General features: G+C 44.6%; 2 protein-coding genes across 12 annotated transcripts in view; one reads left to right on the top strand and one right to left on the bottom strand.

Moving 5' to 3' along the window:
- Positions 1-594: 594 nt before the first annotated feature.
- fam228a (family with sequence similarity 228 member A) lies at positions 595-5,197 on the top strand. Of its 3 annotated transcripts, none has more exons than XM_086018637.1 (9): positions 595-675; positions 1,805-1,881; positions 2,226-2,390; positions 2,455-2,520; positions 3,311-3,505; positions 3,575-3,655; positions 4,432-4,507; positions 4,598-4,718; positions 5,068-5,197. In XM_086018637.1, the coding sequence occupies exons 2-9, from the start codon at positions 1,807-1,809 to the stop codon at positions 5,147-5,149; spliced, it is 861 nt and encodes a 286-aa protein (XP_085874763.1). In that variant the 5' UTR covers positions 595-675; positions 1,805-1,806; the 3' UTR covers positions 5,150-5,197. The 3 variants fall into 3 exon arrangements, with proteins under 3 accessions (XP_085874763.1, XP_085874762.1, XP_085874760.1); XM_086018636.1 differs by having other exon boundaries at positions 595-827; XM_086018634.1 differs by having other exon boundaries at positions 596-912.
- The window catches only part of itsn2a (intersectin 2a), a 27,318-nt gene continuing 16,572 nt past the window's right edge, over positions 4,555-15,300 (bottom strand). For 7 of the 9 annotated variants that reach the window (XM_086018622.1, XM_086018627.1, XM_086018628.1 and 4 more), the window contains 19 exons: positions 15,162-15,225; positions 14,060-14,175; positions 13,932-13,972; positions 13,693-13,859; positions 13,566-13,599; positions 13,354-13,481; positions 12,703-12,799; positions 12,359-12,550; positions 10,317-10,438; positions 9,962-10,068; positions 9,707-9,890; positions 9,248-9,346; positions 8,997-9,164; positions 8,598-8,810; positions 8,368-8,489; positions 7,916-7,998; positions 7,709-7,792; positions 6,208-6,381; positions 4,555-5,887 (listed from right to left, as the gene is read on the bottom strand). In XM_086018622.1, the coding sequence (XP_085874748.1) occupies positions 5,733-5,887; positions 6,208-6,381; positions 7,709-7,792; positions 7,916-7,998; positions 8,368-8,489; positions 8,598-8,810; positions 8,997-9,164; positions 9,248-9,346; positions 9,707-9,890; positions 9,962-10,068; positions 10,317-10,438; positions 12,359-12,550; positions 12,703-12,799; positions 13,354-13,481; positions 13,566-13,599; positions 13,693-13,859; positions 13,932-13,972; positions 14,060-14,175; positions 15,162-15,225 (2,350 nt within the window). In that variant the 3' untranslated portion in view covers positions 4,555-5,732. Of the gene's footprint in view, positions 5,888-6,207; positions 6,382-7,708; positions 7,793-7,915; positions 7,999-8,367; positions 8,490-8,597; positions 8,811-8,996; positions 9,165-9,243; positions 9,347-9,706; positions 9,891-9,961; positions 10,069-10,316; positions 10,439-12,358; positions 12,551-12,702; positions 12,800-13,353; positions 13,482-13,565; positions 13,600-13,692; positions 13,860-13,931; positions 13,973-14,059; positions 14,176-15,161; positions 15,226-15,300 lie in introns of those variants that run through there. The other 2 variants (XR_015083834.1, XM_086018629.1) reach the window with 2 other exon arrangements.

The following is a 15,300-nucleotide window of genomic DNA, read 5'->3' as shown; positions in this document are numbered from 1 at the left end:
AATATTTTTCAGTGCAATTTTTCTTACGACTGATAAAGAATAAAAGTAGCATGCAGCTCAATGTAATAGATTAAAATTAGATTGTCTACTTAGCAAAATTACTCAGGTAACAGTAAAAACAATGTTGCATTAAAGCTATTATGACAAGTGTGATTTATCCAAAAAGTTACTGAAGTAAATGTAGCTAATTACTACTCACTGCTGCCACTCTGTGTATTTTGTGCACGCATTATACAGTGCAAAAATGAGAATTTGTGGCCGTTTTTTTGCAAGAGCCTGACTGAGTAGTGTGTGCATGGGTGTCGCCAAAACAAAGCAAATTTGAAATTTGAAAGTGTTGCTGACCGAACTGATGGTTGAGCTGGATGAATGAAATCACATGTCGGTTTGTTACATTTTTCTTGAAAATGCGACAATGACAAAATGCATTGTTCTTTTTTTTTTTTTATGTTTTGCCTACATTGTGCATTTCTAGAATGACCCTTGAATTCATTAAAAAAAAAGATGACAACATCTAGGGATTTAAACTGAAGATTTCGAGAGGAAGTGGTTGCTAGCTGTAAAGTTTGGTCGAAAGACTTGACCGGCCTCTGTCGCAAGGTGTGACGTCACTGAGTTGTCACGGCAACGGGCCTCGTGCGCACTCATTCAAACACCTGCGCGAGCAAGGAAGACGTAAGGAAGAAACGTTCTCCCTCTTCGGCTGAACAATTCGACCAAAACAACACGCGTTTCGACAGGGAGTTGAAAATGTGCGGAAGCCTCAAGTCTTGAGTGTTGCCTTTTGGTTTCGCTCGGCTTGTAAACTTCTCGAAGCTTCGAGCGAGGTTAGAGACTCTGGCACAATGCCTCATGGGAGCTGTTGGTTTGGAAGTGGCGGGAGCTATGTCGTCGTCACGGGGAGCTTAGCAGGCTAGTAACATTGATTCAATCCATAGATTTTTTTTTTTTTTTTTTACGTCTTATTAGCTCAGCCAAGAGAATTTTATAGCACTTAATCCATAAAGTAATTTATTATAATATGTGTATGTTAAGTTAAAGAGAAATACGGAGACTTTTAATGCGGCACAAGCTGGTAATGACTTTGGAGCTAGCGTTATAAGCTAATCACCAAAATCACATTTTACAGTACTTTTACTCATAAAAATATAAAACACCTTTATGTCAAAATGGGGGATGGAATGAAATGTTTAAGGAAAAAGCTCACCATCACACACCTCTGGACTTGAACTCCTTACACTAGTCTTGAAACTGTCATTTGAAACCTTATCATTTGCTTAATACTCTAACCGTGGCTTAAAAATGCACGATTTTAAACCCTAAAAGCAAACCATCTATCCTAGGTTACCTTACTTGAAACCTTAAACACGCCGAAAACTATTTTTAAACCCTACTAATGGCTTGAAACCCTAGTTTAAACAAACCCTTTGAAACCTGAATCCTGTCTTGAAACCTTACTTTGAAACCCTAAACCTTGCATGGAACCCCAACACTTGCCTTGAAACCTTAACCTTGAATCATTGCACCTGAACTCCAAACACTGATCCATGCTAACGTGAAACCTGAATCCTGGCCATAAACTATTTTGTAAACCCAAACTTGGCTTGAACCCCTATTTTGGAACCCTAAGCCTTGCTCGATACAACGATAAAATGATGCAGAGTAAAGTAGCAGAAAGGTTTGAGGAAAGTCGCAATGTTGAATAGGGACATTTCAGGCATTCACACCATGAAACCGTTTTAAATAGATGAGTGACAATGTCATAAAATGAAGTGTGTACCTGCTTTTGCTTCTTGTTTTGCAGACATGCGTCCAAAGAAGAGCAATGATGGCGTCATCACCTACCACATACCGTTCAATATCAGACATTTGGCAAGCGAGGTACGTCAGCGCCGCTGTGGGCACAGTGCCAATGCAGTCGTGTTCAAAGCACTAAAAATTCATTTAAGTCACATCGTATTGTTATGTCATGCTAGTGGTTCTTTTGCAATTGTTTTTGACATTACTTATCGTCTTTGAGTGAATTCTTTTTTTTTTTTTTTTTTTTTTTTTAATTCATTACAACTTGTCCTAGTCGACGCTTTAGAGCACCACATTATATGGTCCGTGTAGCTTACTTGGCTATCGTGGCCATCTGTGGTCCCTTCTCAAGGTTTCCATGTGTGGAAAATGTCTCAAAATGGCACCTGTGAAATGCAGTAAATGTTTTCACATTGCGCTTACAGGCCACAGAGTGCCCGCGACCTGAGGTGAGACCGAGTGTGCCGGTGAAGATGAGGAACTCTAGCGGGTACGTTAAACAGAATAAACGGGATGACGCCACGACTACGGCGCGTGGATTCAGGCTGCGGCGAGGCACCCTCTCTTACCCCTCCACTGGGCGACTGCAGGTACTGCACGAGGCCGCACTCCCTCGCAGAGATGAGATACTTGAGCTTTATGTTTCGCTTTCAGGTGAAAATGGAGCTTGAAATTCAAGAGGCTAAAGAACTGATTGGACCTTTACTGGACACAGAAATGGTAAGCTTTCAAGTTCAACGAAAGCCTTTATTTTTCTTTTTTTTTGCAAGAGTACATTGCATGTGCGCCCCCTTGTTTAAACAAAGTATTCTGATGAATATTGCATTCGTTGAATAAGAATTAGACAGATTTAAGTCATCAGTTTTCATCCATCTGAGAATTAATTAACACTCTGCTGTCGGCTGAAATGTCACAACTGCGCCGCAAATGTCATGTGGTCAAATCTGCAAAAGATCAGCTGAGACATGGCTCGTCTCTCTCTCGGTTTTTTTTTTTTTTTTTTTAAGTCGGGTTACTCGTATCTGAATCACCACTGTAGCTGGTGCCATCTTGTGGCATCTAAGGGACTTTCAAAGATAACCAAAACAGCTAATAGGTGACCTTTTCAGCAATTAACAAAAAGAAAGCCTGCAAATTGGTGAATTCACATGAGGCAAATTGAGAATAGGCAGGGAAACACTGTCATGCTATAAAAATATATTTTCTTAACATTCTCATTTCTGTTTATATTGTATAAATAATATATGTATATATTATAATATAATCATTTAGTATAATCGTATAAAAATTCAATACAGCACTATTTTTCTTCATTAAAGACACACAAACAAAATGTTTTATGGCGGGCTGGAACCATTCATTGGCAATTCAATCAGTTTCAGAGGGGCAAATGGATTTGACATCCACGTAAACTGGGTTACGAGCCTGGCGACTGGATGAATGAAACTCTTAAGTCAAGGTACTGAGGAGCGGGCAAGCGAGACATGTCTAACTTGTTGTCGCCATGGAGGAGCTGGAAACGTTCCTGAGCAGGCAGGATGAAGGCAAGATGATGAGGAGGGAGGTGATGCGCAAGTGCGTGCACGAGGACGTGTGGGGTGCGCTCCAAAAGAAGCTCGACCACCACATGGCCGTCTGCAACCCGGCCGAGATCAAGATGCGCCAGAAGTTGTACCAACAATTCCTCAACCACGGCAACACCAAGGTCTGTTGACGTCTGGCCGACGCAAGTCCCGAGACGAGCGTTTGGGCTCACCTTGCCTGTCGTTTTCAGGGCTACGTGTTTCTGGATACGTGTGACCTGAACAAATACAATCCGTACCTCCTCCATGGCGAAAAGCCACACAAGTGCAAGGTGAGTTGCTCTGGATTTGTTTTGTCACCACATGCTTTTGATTATTTGTGTTTGATGTATCAATCAGTATTTTTTCCCCCTTGGAAGGCATTCTTCCGAGGATGCTTTCCGCCTAAAATTTGATGCACAAAACTACCAAAGTGCTTTCAGTATATATTTTTAAAAGTGAATGTTTAACTATGTATTACTTATACAAATACTTATTCTTGTTACCTTTTATATAGAGCCTTTTTTTGCGGTGGATGTATGCAGCACAATTTTCTTTTTTTAAAATGTTTGAATTAAACTAAATGAGTGAAAAAAGTACAATGAAAAATGGCATAAATGTATATATATGTAAATTGATTCAATGTACATAATAAAAATAGAGACCAAAAATACAATAAATGCTACATTTTGTTACAAAGGCCCATGTTTTGGGAATTTCAATTTTTAAGAATAAATACTCTAATAAATAGAAATTAAAAAACACTATTATAATTTGGTGATTCATTTAAAAGTAAAGCCCTATAGTTATACTTTGATTTTATATTCAGTTCAGTCATGCTTGCTGATAAAGAGTTGTCATTGATAAATCATGGATTTGAATGGAGATTTGATTTCAAATTCCCCAGTTTCCATCTTCAGACAGCTCATACTAGGTTGTCATTGAACATGCTTAGGATGTAGAATCTACTTCCAATGAAGCGCTTCCATTGTTGACGTTCACCCAAGTAATTAAGCCTTGATGGAGATCTGCCATTTGTTTAAAATGCGTGCCCTGCTGTCCCACACAGCTGCGGGTGGCCGAGCTGAAGGAGAAGGAATTACTATACGAGAGGTTCGAGATGAGGAAGACTCGCTGTGAAGCAGGTAGCTAGCTTTGTCCCTCAGCGGTCACACAACGCATAATATGCATAGCCAGTAGACAATATTTTTCTTTAATTGTACATTTCCATTTAGGGTGTCAGTACAAGTGGGTCAGTCAGGACCAAGACCAGCGTGATGGCTGCCTGGCGCTTGTAATCGACTCACTCCCTGTGCAGTCAGCAGACAAGAGCAACACAGACCACACGAGGTCGAGGTACTACTAATACACATGATCAGTGTCTTACTCTGCACATAGAAAACATCGTTAGTCGTTCAAAAGAACATTAGTGGAGGTAATTTGAAAAAATCTGTTTAGAAGTGTGCATCAATCTGGTAGCTCTGTGCGTTAATCAGTAGTCAAGATGTAGCTCTCAGTTTTAGAAAGGTTGAGGTGATCATACATCCATATCATTTTCAGTCTTCATGGCCCTCTGGGGGAAACCATAACTATGTGGTCCGCGACAGAAATGAACTTGACACAGCAAAAATCTAAATGCTGTGTGGAAAAAAAAAAAAAAAAAAAAGGTGAACATAGCGTTAATAACTTGTAATGTGTCATACAGCCTGGATGTACCGTACCATGTACGCGAGACCTCCGCTCTGGACGGGACGTGCCATCACAGTGGCTGCTGGTTCTCCAGATGAGTAACGCTTTCTTCACTTCATATCAATAAAGTCTGTTTATCAACCCAATCGCCACCTGTCAGTACTACACACGCATCGATACATGCACACCGGCGGTAAAAACAAAGCCCCAACAAAGAGGACTGTTGGTATGTACAATGCACACAACTGGGCAGCATGTACAATTCATTGAACATGTTGAATTTTTGCACAACATATTTTTATGCTAGCCGCATTGTGTGCACAAGCTAGAACCTACCCAATGTGTTTGTACTAATAAAAGCATGTCATCTTCCCTCAATGGGCACATCATCAATTACAGTGTTAAATATCTTTGACATTGGACATGATTATATCTGACAAGTCCTAGTTGTGAATGGATTGTGTATGTGTACCTAATATTGTGGCCTGAAAGTACAAACAGGTCCACAGCTTCTGTTTATACTATGTGTAAAAAAAAAAAAAAAAAAGAGAGAGAGAAAAGTTTTCCAGTGTGCTGCCAATGCCATTCACATTTCCAGGACAAGGTCGCTAGTATGTGACGGCACTTATGAATGCGTGTTTTGTATTGTTATATGATAAAGTAGCTCCAAAGTGTTATTAGTCATTTGGGTGGCGGCTCATACAGCTGCAGGTCCAGCTTGACCCAGACTTCTCCGGTGGGGACTTCGTGGAGCAGCAGGCGACGACCGGCGGCACCTTTGCTCTCCATTTCCTTTTTGATGGTCGCCACGGGAACCTCCGTACGGCCCAGGAAGTCTAATGAAAGATGGAGGGGAAGAAAGGCCGAAAGTGACACCGTGGCATTATTACGTCTTGTCCAGCAGAGTGCGCTAAACGTTAAATACAGTTTGCACTATACACTCACTGGCTAGAGCAAAGTTATCTAGTTGTATAAAGATTATGGCTACGTTTGGAATAACTCCATATTCACTCTACAGTGACCTATATAGTGAGTATGCAAAAAGAAAAAAAAACATTGAAAAGTAACAGCCACTGGTGACTAGGAAAGCATTATAGCCAATGAGGATCTGTACTGAGAGAGACTCAGTTGTAGGCATACAAATGAGTCCACTGACCATCCGGCGAGAACTGGTCCTTCTCAAAGACGGTAATGCACAGGACGTCCTGGTAGAGGTCTTTGACGAAGAACTGGCAGTTGAAGTTCCACTTGGGGTTCAGTGTGTTGCTTGCGGGTCGTGACGTGTAGCACTGGGCTCCCATGGTCAGCTCGCAGTAAGGGTTGCTCTTGCCTGCAGAGTAGGAGGATGACACAGGAAGAGGCGAGTGACAACATCAACGCTCTTCAATGACAACTGAAGAATCTTGTCTTTATAGTAAAAATCCTCATTCATATGCCTTAAACTGAAGAACGTTTCTCCAAGGGAGGAGATTGAATTCCTAAAGGCAAAGGAATTTGTTTTTGATGTCTAAAGTTGGCCACATGAGCAAGGAATGTAAATGTTTCCTGGCATGTGATAAATGCAGTCCAAAGCACCCAACTATATCGCTTATCCACAAAAAGGAGGAAGTCGAAACACCACAAGAAGCATTGGTGACTAGCGCACTTGTCCCTTTGCAAACGGGTGCTTATACTGGGGCCGAAGACCAAGACTACTCTTTCCATTGTGCCGGTGCAGTTGAAGTCTGTGAAGTGTGACAAAGTGCTCCAAACTTTGGCCTTCCAAGACTCCAGAAGTACATCAAGCTTTTGTACCATCAGTTGCATGAAGAAGTTAAATCTTCAAGGCACAAAGACTAACATTTTGTTGCTCACCATGGGCAAAAGCAAAGCAAATGTGGTTGAAAGCCAAATTCTAACTGGATTGGAGGCGAAACAATCCCTGTCTCCAGGAGCAAGATATCGACAGATGGGACTATTTCAAAGAGATTCGGATCCCAGAACTTGATGCTGATGTTAAAATCTTAATTGGAATTTATGCACCAAAACTCATGGAACCATGGGAGGCTATCAACAGCAAAGGTGATGGGCCTCATGCCATAAAGACCCTACTGGAGCCAATCAACAATGGACCTTTAAAGGGAAATAATGTCGGTCTGGGGAGCTGCCCAACCATATATGCCAATCGGATATCCATCGCCAGTCTGGAGGAGCTGTTGGTCTCTCAATATAACCAGTATTTTGATGAGAGGATACTGGCGAAACAAACCGATGTCAAGGGAGGATCTAAGATTTATGGAGATCTTGGAGAATTCAACTTGCATGCAGGAAGGCTACTATTGCATGGACTTGCTCTTGAAAGTGGTTGACATCACCGTGCCAGTACAACATGTGCATACTTGAACGGCATATTCAAAGAAGTTTGAGGAGGAGTGGGTTCATCTTTTGCTGGCTCATCTTTGCGACAAAGGAGATGAGGAAGGCCAGGGATGCCCTTGATAGTCTGTCAGTGATCTATCCAGAGCAGAAACTGCCATTATCCGCCTCACCCAGCAGGCAACTTTCATGAAGGAAATAATTTTGTTGGAAAGTGGAACATCAGGTGTTCAAAACATCTCCCACACCCATGCACGGCGACTACAGGAGCCAAGGATAGTGGCTGCAACTGTTATTATTACCGTTGGGCTTGCAAGCTTTGAGCTCTTGGGCCTCAGAGACGGTCACCAGTAGCCTGCCGATGCCGCTTGTCTTCAGAGAGCGAGCTACAAAACATGGAGACGCAAAACGGCAACATGGATACGTGAAAGGAACACCGCGTGAAAAGACAACAGCGATACGTGAGGATAAACTGATCGCAGGGATATCAGATGAATGTTTTCGTTGACCTTGATATGCCTTCTCTCGTTTTTTCTTCTCTGTCTCGATGAAAATCTCTGACGCCACTTTGATTTTCTGTACCCATGCCGCCCTGAAAAACGACACACGTTAGGCCCGCCGCGCAACGAGCGGTGCAGCTGAACCAGACTGAACATGACCATGGTCAGTGTGTGGGTCTGCCAACTAGTTTTCATGAGTGGCGTTGACTGTCGGCCACTGGTTTTGATCCAGTGCAACATTTGAATCTCTGGTCAATCTCTGCTCAATGGTGTCACAAAGTGTGAAAATACAGCCCTTGGTGTGGGGCCAAGAGTCATGACTGTCATTTTTTCCCAGATGTGTTCAGCCATGTCGCTTGGAGTGCAGCGGGTCTTAAACACACTTTGTAAGGAACACCAACTAATGAGACCCATCGTTAATTCTAAAACAGTGGTGCTTTTTACTTTCAAATGGAGTTCACCTTTCATTCAAGGTATCTGTCCTGAGCGAGTAGACGCGGTCGATGTGCGAGACGAGGAAGAGCGGCTCGTCGCTCGACGGGTCCGGCGGCATTTTGACCAAAACCTCATTGAGGAACAGCGGCTGTTGACAAAATTAAGCCAAAACGAGTGACGCAAGTGGCTGCGGACAAAATAAAGCCAAAACGAGTGACGCAAGTGGCATCACGCAGGCGTGACTGCGCTCACTTACCGTCTTGTACATCTTGAGCTGGATGCCGCTCTTGGGGCCAAACAGCTTGTCGAGCCCGGAGGACGACAAGGACTTTGCGCCCTGCGTCAGGAGCAGGAAGTCGTTGAAGAGGAAGGCCCACAATTCCCGGCTGCTCTTTGTCTTGTGCAGACGGCCGCTGTGGAGCAGCTTGCGTGGTCCCAGGCAATTGGTGAGCGAATTAAACACCAAGTGCTGCCAATGACAGAACCGGAACCATCTTGAGTGGCAAAACTGGGAGCCCAGATTGAGGTTTCCCAGTCTTTCGGGTACCCTTAAGCACTTTCAGGATGACATCTCCAGGTTCTCCAAGGATTAGCAGACATAACTAACCTGAAATGAAAGAGGTTTCAAATCTCAAGCCGAAAGGGGTCCTCTCACCTCGATGGCGCCATCACACTGCACGTGGCTCTGGATCCACTCGAGGCGGTCCGAGTTCTCCTTCTCCCTGACGCCCTCGTTGACTTGCGAGCACAGCTCCTCGGCCCGCTCTAGAGCCTGCCTCAGGGCCGATTGGTCCGCATGGTGGTCAGGCGTGTGCTCCAGGATCTAGAGCGACGTACGTCATACCGTGCATTCAAGAAGAGCAAGAGGAGGACGTGCTGAAATGTCCTACGTACGTACGTACGTACGTTCTTGATGAGCAGAGGGTAGCGTGTGATTCTCTGCATGGGCTTGAGGAGGAAGCTGGACAGAGGCATTCCTTTACAGCGGTAGTTCGTGGCGATCTTCTGCCCCAACAGGAGGAGAGAGAGATGCTTATTGTGCGAAGGCTGACGGACCATCTTGCGTCACCGTCCAATTCAAAAAAAAGTTCACATTTTTGCTTCGACAGTATCTTCACAAAAGAAATCCGAGGCCATGCATGCTTTTCACTTGTGCACAACTGTATGCTAATAAAACTGTGTACTTCTCCAAACATGCAGTTTGAAACCATGATTTCATTGACCCTTCTCCCCCCCTTCAAGCTTTGTTTTAGTCAATGAACGAATACAAATGAAACAACAACAAATGTATTTGAAAGTTTGACACCGAGTGACATTGTAGCGGCACGTTTGCCGAATTTGATGATGTTTGTGTGAGAAGAGTACTTTGAGGAAGTTCTTGAATTCAGGCTGGTCGTGCGTTTTGCTCTGCAGCAGGGCAGCGGCGTTGAGCTGGCAAGAGCAAAAGCGGACATAAGGCTGCATGTGCGTCAGCTCCGACGCCAGCAGCTCGCCGATCAGCTGCACCGGCATGTTGTCGCCGCCCGTCTTCTTGCGCACACGCAGCGCCCTGGAAGCGCCGAACACATGGAAGTGGCAAGGCGTGCACGTGGACCACGTGGCAAGTGTTGACCTACTCACTTGAGCAGTTTGGTGTTGCACATGATGAGCTCTCTCCAGTTGACGAAGATGACGCCCATCTCCGCTTCCGTCAGTCGACCCGATTCTGACATAGGTTTGTAGAACACCTGACGAACACACAATTGCTCAAATTGAAAAGATGGGGGAAAACGGGATTATTAAAGGCAGTTAGCTATTGAAATTGTATTTGAAAACGTAATCATTGTAATTGAAATGGTAATTGTTTTTGCCCACCATTTTTTGAAGAGTTTTTACACATGCAATAACTCAAAAGACATTTCGGAGGTGGTGCAATGAAGATTTCTCGTACACTAATTAGTGTGCGTGTGTTTGTGTGTGCTGTGTGCGTGCAGACCTCCAGCACCAGCTCCAGGTCATCCACGTACGTCTCCTCGGTGTGGATGAGTTCGTGGATGTAACCCTGTCTCTTCCTTTCCTGGGGGCTCATTGTGTCCAAGGTCATCAGGTCCGCGCACCCTTTGCCGCACGCGCACGCACGCACACACACACACACACAAAATACGCAACCCGTGTTCAAACCTTCCTTTATTATCAGCTTTGCGAGTGACGCTATTTACACGAGTGAGGCACATACTGTCGAGTAGTAGGCGAGGGAAAGTGAGCACCTTTCATGATTGCATAGGCCGGAATGGAGGGAACGAGCATAGTGGAAGACAAGTTGGTTCTGCTGGTGATGTCGCACTCGGGTGTCAAGTAAAAAGTCAGTCAGACATATACAGTATGTATGATTATTCCATGCCACTATAAGCCGATGGTAGCATCAGGAATGGTTCACATTGGTCCGCTTGAGTAAGGCTGTTAGGTAAAGTAGAACTCTCCGTTATTCTACGCTCTTATGGGCTTTATGTCGAAAACGAAAACCACAATATTAGGTACTCTTGCACATAAGGGTGCCTTTTACAAAGACAATAATTCTCACTTGTGATTGACACCATCAGGGAGGTAGCAATGGAACAGTGCACTGCAGTCTTCCCAATATTGTGGCAATTTTCCGCCATAACAGACGAAAGAGGGAGGCATTTATTTGGAAGGGGTGTTCATTTTTTTGTGGATGACACAGTGTGTGCTGCATCTATTTGAGGAAATAAGGATTGGTCTGATTGCGGGATGCAATCTCACTATCCCGCCTTTAGTTGAGTTCTGTGTAAAAGACAAAAGCTGATCAATTCAGCATATTCTTCTACGGCTCTGCTCCAGCAATTTGACAGCGTCTCATTGTGAACGTTAGTTGAAGAAAATGTGCAGGAGACTAAAGAGGCAAAAGTCCTCTAAAAAAACAGGCGACGCTGGTTCTGTTCCCGCAGGTGGCCGGGATTCCGGGTTGCGGTAAGGTGAGGAAGAAGAGAAGGAGGAGGAGGAGGAGGAGGAGGAGGAGGAGGAGAAGAAGGAGGAGGAGGACAGGAAAGCCCACATTGTTTGTCCTACAGAGGAAACAAAGGAGAGATGATGCAGGAGGAGGGGAAGGTGAGTGAGATGAGGCCAGAGAGCAGAGACATTAATATAGCAGGAATATTAATGCGGGGCTCTGGCATGCACATGCGTTCATATTAATCATGTCCATGTCAGTGTTACATGGCCACTAATTACGTCAGGTGGAGCGCTGCACATTTGCTCGATGATACTAATTCAACACAGGACATTTTTCGTGCTTGTTCAACACAACCACGAGGGCCAGATGTTCAAGAAAATCAAATTGAGAGTAAACGCTTGGATTCCATTTGACAAACAAAAATGGTCCGGCGCAATCCGTGAATTCTATATGACATCAAATAAGAAAAACCAACAGAAAAGTATAGAACTATCTTTGCAGTCTCCTGTGTGTCTATTGCATGTATACCGTAACTAGAAGATAGCCGCTTTCAAGAGCAAGAGCATCCCTATGGCTAGCTGTTAGCTTACTTTTCCCGAAAGGTCAATCGTTGGGTGGTCATTTCCAATTGTCCTCATTCGAAGCCATGATTTATAGGGAATGTATGAAGAATTGTGTGAATCAGATTTCTTGCTCTAAATGTTGGCTCATAGAAAAAGCATTAAAGCGCCACGTGCATATCTGCTAGCAATGACGCCGACGCCATGTTATAGCTGCTTGGCTATTTAGGGGCAAGACAAAGGGAGGAGGCTCGAAATGACTCGAGTCACCCACACACCAAAGACAAGCGGGTTCAACATGAAAGTTGAATACAAGAAGTAAGGTCCATTTCATTTCGCTGTAACAGAACAAGCGAAGAGCGCTTTTGAGTCTAAATTCATATTGTGATTCCACTGCATTTTGCCAGCACGGCTTTCGCTCTCATTTGATGACTTTCAGTAGTGTGCCGACATCTGTCAAGGACCCCTTTTTAGTTGCTTTGTCGAAAAGGCCTTTGGTGTACTCACATTGCTGACTGGGGTCGGACTCGGTGGTCATCTTGACGTAGTTGGTGGGCAGCAGGCCCGTAACGCCGTCGGCCTCGCCTTTCCACCAATCCGGGTTGGTCTTGTCAAAGACGTTGATGAGCTGGCCCTTGGAGAAGCTCAGCTCGTCAGGATTGGCCGCCGCGTAGTCGTACATGGCGATGACCTGGCACACTGCAGCGATACGGAAAGCCCTTTGAGTGTTTATTCCATGTGCTTGATATCCAGCTGAAGGTCCGTGTACTTCACTTTGGCTAGAGCTCTCTCGAGTTTAAGTCTGCGACTAAATGTGGTGGCGAACGGAGTGTCACGAAATGGATTGTGACCTGGCACAGGTGAGGGGGACGACTTGCTGCTGGAGGGTCCGAGCAGCTTGACGTGGGAGGACTGAACCCAGCCTCTCTGACGCTTCTTGCCACGAGCCTAGGCAAAGAAACAACGCAAATGGCATTTCCTTGCATGGGTGAAAAAACAAAACAAAAAAAGCTGCTCAATTACACTGAAGGACCAAATAATGAAGGATTCTAGTACAATGATTTTGAAATTGGTTGCAATCAATAATTTGCCAGGTGTGTCCCAGGTGTCTGTTAGGGCTAATATTTTCACTATTGCGGGACTTTTTGTTTTGTTTTTCTTTTTTTGTCGAAAAAGCATTTTATAATAGCAATAAATGTTTGCTTTTTTAATACAGACATCAATCACTTCATCACCACTAAACACATTCTACTATATTGTACATATCGCCGGCGTCGGGCCAAAACCTCATAAGTCACATTTTGGGGAATTTCATATTTTATTTCCAAAATCTATTATTGGTCAGTCCACACATGTGGGTCTTATTTATTTATTAATCAACCAATCTAAAGTCTTGAAAATGGCTTGCTCTCTTTCATGACGCAATGCTACTGGTTGAACAAACCTGACGTTGATATGAACTTAACGCAGTAAATCAAGACGCCGGTTGTGTTCACTCTGACCTGCAGTTCTCCCAGCCACCAGCCAGTTGAGTTCTTGGCCAGGACCACAATAAGTTGTCCCGGAGACAGATGCAGCTGATAGGTCGTTGGGGCAACGGCGGCGGAGGCACTGACGGCTTGGGCAATCTCTGACGACCAATCAGAGGAGAGCATGGTGGAATTCAGAGCCGTGTGCTCGTCCCCCTGTGAGTATTTGACTTTTGTGTTCTCACCAGGCTTCTTGGTTGGCCCACCGGGTCTTGACAGCTAAGATAAAGAAATCAAGTGACAGACAAGCAGCTGAATGGCAATACAGTCCATCGTATCGATTGCAGTCCTTCTACTTTGAACTCAAGTTACCTCTGACTCCACGGGCCTCACGTAGTTGGACGGGAAAACGCCGGTTTGTTCGCCGATGCACCCTCGCCACCACTCCCCTTCCCGCTCTGTCACCATCACCACGTCGCCCTCCTCAAAGGTGAGGTCGCCCGCTTCAGGGCTCTCGTACGTGTACAGCGCCACATACTCTTTGTTTTGAGCAACAACACACCAGGCGTTACGTCAGAGGTGACAGCAAAGCTTTTCGGTGTTTGGCTTACCTTCAAGTTGAACACTGTCGCCTCCATCCAGCGGGTCCGCGCTTTAACAACAGCGTCACATCGTTAACTCAACTGTCGGAGTGATAAGAGAGACTGACGTGTGTGTGTGTGTGTGTGTGTCTTCATACTCTGCGCCCATTTCACCCTCGCTGAACGGCAGGTTGAGGTTTGTTTCGGACGAGGGAGTGGTGCTGGTGCTGGGTGACCAGGGGGACATGACCCGAGTCAGGACAGGAGTTGGAAACTGAATTATCATGAAAAAAAAAATGCAACAGAAATGTAACCCATGCATTGAACTATTGCTAACAGAAACACACATCAACAGTTAGGACTCGCATCCATATTGCGTCAAACATTTCTGCATTGCATGGCCAACTGTATGCTGGGAACGGCGTGGCTTCACTGGCACTACAATACTTATAATTTATGGGGAACTTTATAGTTGCGTCAAAATTTGGGACCAGTCTGTTCTTTGTCTAAATTCTTTTCTTGCAGTTGTCTGGTTTTGCAACAAAATGACATCAAAGATGTCTTTGAATTTTTTTTTCTTCTTCAAAATCAGCCCCTTAATTGCTTGACATGTATTTACTTATAATACCCGAATTAAAAATGATTAACGTGGAACCAGAAATATAAAATATAACTCATTTTACTCAATTCATTGTTCAAACTCTAGAAGTATACTGTAAATACTCATTCAAAAACAATTGACCACCGTTCCTCTGAAGTTGTATTTGTTTTTAGACTCGCGCAATGGTCCGAAGCAAATGCTTTCTGGACGTTTGTTGCTTTAGAACAGGGGTGCCCAAGTGCGGTCCTCGAGAACTCCTAGCCAGCCTGTTTACGATGTCTCCCGCCGCCGACACACTTGATCCAAGTGATCAGCTCATCAGCAAGCTTTGCAGAAGCCTGACAACAATCCCGATCACTTGAATCAGCTGCGTTGGAGGGGGGAGACTGGGTAGGAGCTCTCGAGGACCGCATTTGGGCACCACGCTGTAGAACGTGCAGGTGTACCTGATGAAATGTCCAGTCGGTATAGTCGATCTACGTAGAGAGTACCAGCATACTGGTAGCTAAAATTAAAAACAGTAGGCTGCACGTGTGTAGTCTGTAAACATGTTCCAGGTTGGTGCAGGTCAGTACAGGTCGGTCCAGGTCGCTATAGCACCGAGCAACAAAAGCACGGCTAAAATGTGTCTGACTGCACAGACGTGTTGAAGAATTTACCTGCGACGTGTCTGATTGGAGGGGAAGGGCGCCGTTGTTGCCTGTTAGTTGGCCATCTGGGACTCTAAATGTAAAGACGAGAGAAGCACACATTGCCACACTTGGTGTTTGGCGAAGTGGCGTGAGATTTTTGGTCTGC

This window comes from Filicampus tigris, chromosome 20 (genome assembly GCF_054856515.1).
Source record: "Filicampus tigris isolate MCC_2025a chromosome 20, RoL_Ftig_1.0, whole genome shotgun sequence".
NCBI classification, from domain to species: domain Eukaryota; kingdom Metazoa; phylum Chordata; class Actinopteri; order Syngnathiformes; family Syngnathidae; genus Filicampus; species Filicampus tigris.
This window is presented reverse-complemented; position numbering and strand designations above follow the sequence as displayed.

Bases quoted from the DNA above. Each gene is read 5' to 3' on its own strand.
- fam228a (XM_086018634.1), top strand. From the start codon at position 846: ATGCCTCATGGGAGCTGTTGGTTTGGAAGTGGCGGGAGCTATGTCGTC. The intron at 2,521-3,310 runs GTAAGCTTTCAA...GTCGCCATGGAG, and splicing joins CTTTACTGGACACAGAAATG to GAGCTGGAAACGTTCCTGAG. The intron at 4,719-5,067 runs GTACTACTAATA...TGTGTCATACAG, and splicing joins ACAGACCACACGAGGTCGAG to CCTGGATGTACCGTACCATG.